This window comes from Etheostoma spectabile, chromosome 15, assembly GCF_008692095.1.
Source record: "Etheostoma spectabile isolate EspeVRDwgs_2016 chromosome 15, UIUC_Espe_1.0, whole genome shotgun sequence".
Taxonomy (NCBI): Eukaryota; Metazoa; Chordata; class Actinopteri; order Perciformes; family Percidae; genus Etheostoma; species Etheostoma spectabile.
Genome location: NC_045747.1, coordinates 756,935 through 759,052, shown reverse-complemented (window position 1 = coordinate 759,052; position 2,118 = coordinate 756,935). Strand labels below are relative to the sequence as shown.

The following is a 2,118-nucleotide window of genomic DNA, read 5'->3' as shown; positions in this document are numbered from 1 at the left end:
AGTGTTCGGGTCTTTTACCAAACGATGGAGTGGAAAGGGGGGAGACTGGGGGGGGCATGTTTTGGATGGGAGATTTGCTCTAAGAGATGTCGGGGGACGTTACTGTTATTAACTTTCAAAGTATTTCCAAACGAGGCTAGCTCGCCCCTCCCTCCTCATCCCGTCCCCTCCCCCTGAGAAAAGGCTCATGATTTTGGAGATTTGGCGCGTAGTTTTGCACTGTGAGTGAGATGATTCAAAAGTCGTGTGATATTAAAAGATTTTGTGTGTAAGCAGTTGGAAAAAACGGTGATGCACATTTTCATATGTGGCTCCCCAATTAAAAATCCCCAATAAGATGCACGGTTGTTTCCTTCAACCTCCACCTATCCAGTCAGCTACACCATCCTGTCCGTCAAACAGGAGCGGATCATGGACGAGCTGGACCAAGAAGCCAAGGTCCACATCGTCAGAGGGCCGCGGACCGGCGCCAACTCGTGACGGTACCGACCCCTGGACTTCCCGTGGAGTAGACGCAGAGACTCCCACTGGCGTGTGATGAGTCCCGTCTGCTGAGCGTCTCATACTACAGACACGTTTCCATTTCACCTCCAACCCTAACCCACTCAACTCTATTTAGTTGTTATTGTTGGGGATTTCCATTTGTATAAAAGCTGTGGATATTGGGGCTGGGACCATGTGGTTTTGTCCCAATTCCATTCGTTCAAAATACACAAAAGTTTAGTAATACGCCTATAGAGACAATATGACCCCCCAAAATTTCACTGAATGCGTAATGGCTGTGGATCCACTCCGGAACGTGGGCGGAGTCATTAGTTTCCATTAAAGTTAATGTGTGTATTTCCACTGACTGAAGAGCGACTGCGTCCCGACTCCGTCCCAGCTCCGGCGGTCCCCTGCCCTCCGGAGCAGATACCCAGAACTTCTACTGTTGCCGGACGCCGGAGAGCTCCGCAGCAAGTCGGCACACAAGAGATCGTGGAGGACAGGAAGTCAAACACCAAAACAAATAAAACCTCCGGTTAATTTTCAAAATAAAATGCATCGTGCTCACTGCGGATCATATCTCCCTGCACTCCACCTTGAACACAGCACACAGCTGTCCCCCTCTACTCCTCTGGATAGAACTGTGGTGGTTTTGTGGTTCTATTCTACGTGAATTTGCCAGATCTTGTGGGTTCTTGTGACTTCCATTGCTTCTTTTCTGTTTGGAAATATTGTACAGTCTATTGTCAAAATTATTGTTCTGAACTATTTCTGGATAAATATAAACCTACTTTGAATAAAGTGTGGTCTCAACATATTGTGGAAGGTCTATTATTTCCTAATACATTCACTTTCACTTTTTTTATTTTTTTGCACTAGTTACAGCAAAAATAGACATTTATTTGGTACATTTCCGATGAATTCATTCAGCTGAACCGCTAGGGTAACAGCAGATCTGCAGAGCACACACAAATAAATGGGAAATTTGTTTACAGATGAGCATTTCATATATAAAGGTAATACAAAACTGTGCACCAAACTCCATTTAAATAATATCTGATCTTCAGCCGGTTGCGTTCCTACTTTTTGGCAGAGTGTATGTGTGGTGTGATGGAGTAAAGAGTAATGGTTAAAGTAGAAACAAATTGTATTGTGGAAAAAAAAAAAGTACTTTAATGTTTTGGTTGACTGGAATTGTGGCACACTGAATATGGCATTGGATGAATCTTGACAGAAAGAATGAAAAGTATTTTGGAATTAGCAGCGGGGATGCCAGCTTGGCTCGAGCGGTTGGCCCCTGGGAAACAATTTATTTTTACTAAAGTATTTTTACTTCTGCTGCATCCCAGTCAAAGATGGAGACACCGATAAACATTTTAGTTTACAGCACGATTCCATGTAAATGTATCCAAATATTCCCAAAAATATTATTTTACTTAAATACAGGCTAATAAACTTTACATTGTCTATATACTGCATATCCAGAGGAACTGGTCTAATCTGATAGATATGTCCTTCCTTCCATACTACCATTTGATTTATGTGGCAAGGTGAGCGTGTGATTGAAGACATTTGGTAATCAAATGCACTGTTTTGTCTGGCTACTGGGGTGTGGAGGTATTTCAATATGGG

At 43.1% G+C, this 2,118-nt stretch overlaps 1 protein-coding gene across 1 annotated transcript in view; it reads left to right on the top strand.

Moving 5' to 3' along the window:
* coa3b (cytochrome C oxidase assembly factor 3b) overlaps positions 1-1,345 on the top strand; it is a 3,097-nt gene extending 1,752 nt beyond the window's left edge. Inside the window, exon 2 of the mRNA XM_032538365.1 lies at positions 374-1,345. Coding sequence (XP_032394256.1) covers positions 374-480 — 107 coding nt within the window. The 3' untranslated portion in view covers positions 481-1,345. The remainder of the gene's footprint in view (positions 1-373) is intronic.
* The last annotated feature ends 773 nt before the right edge of the window (positions 1,346-2,118 follow it).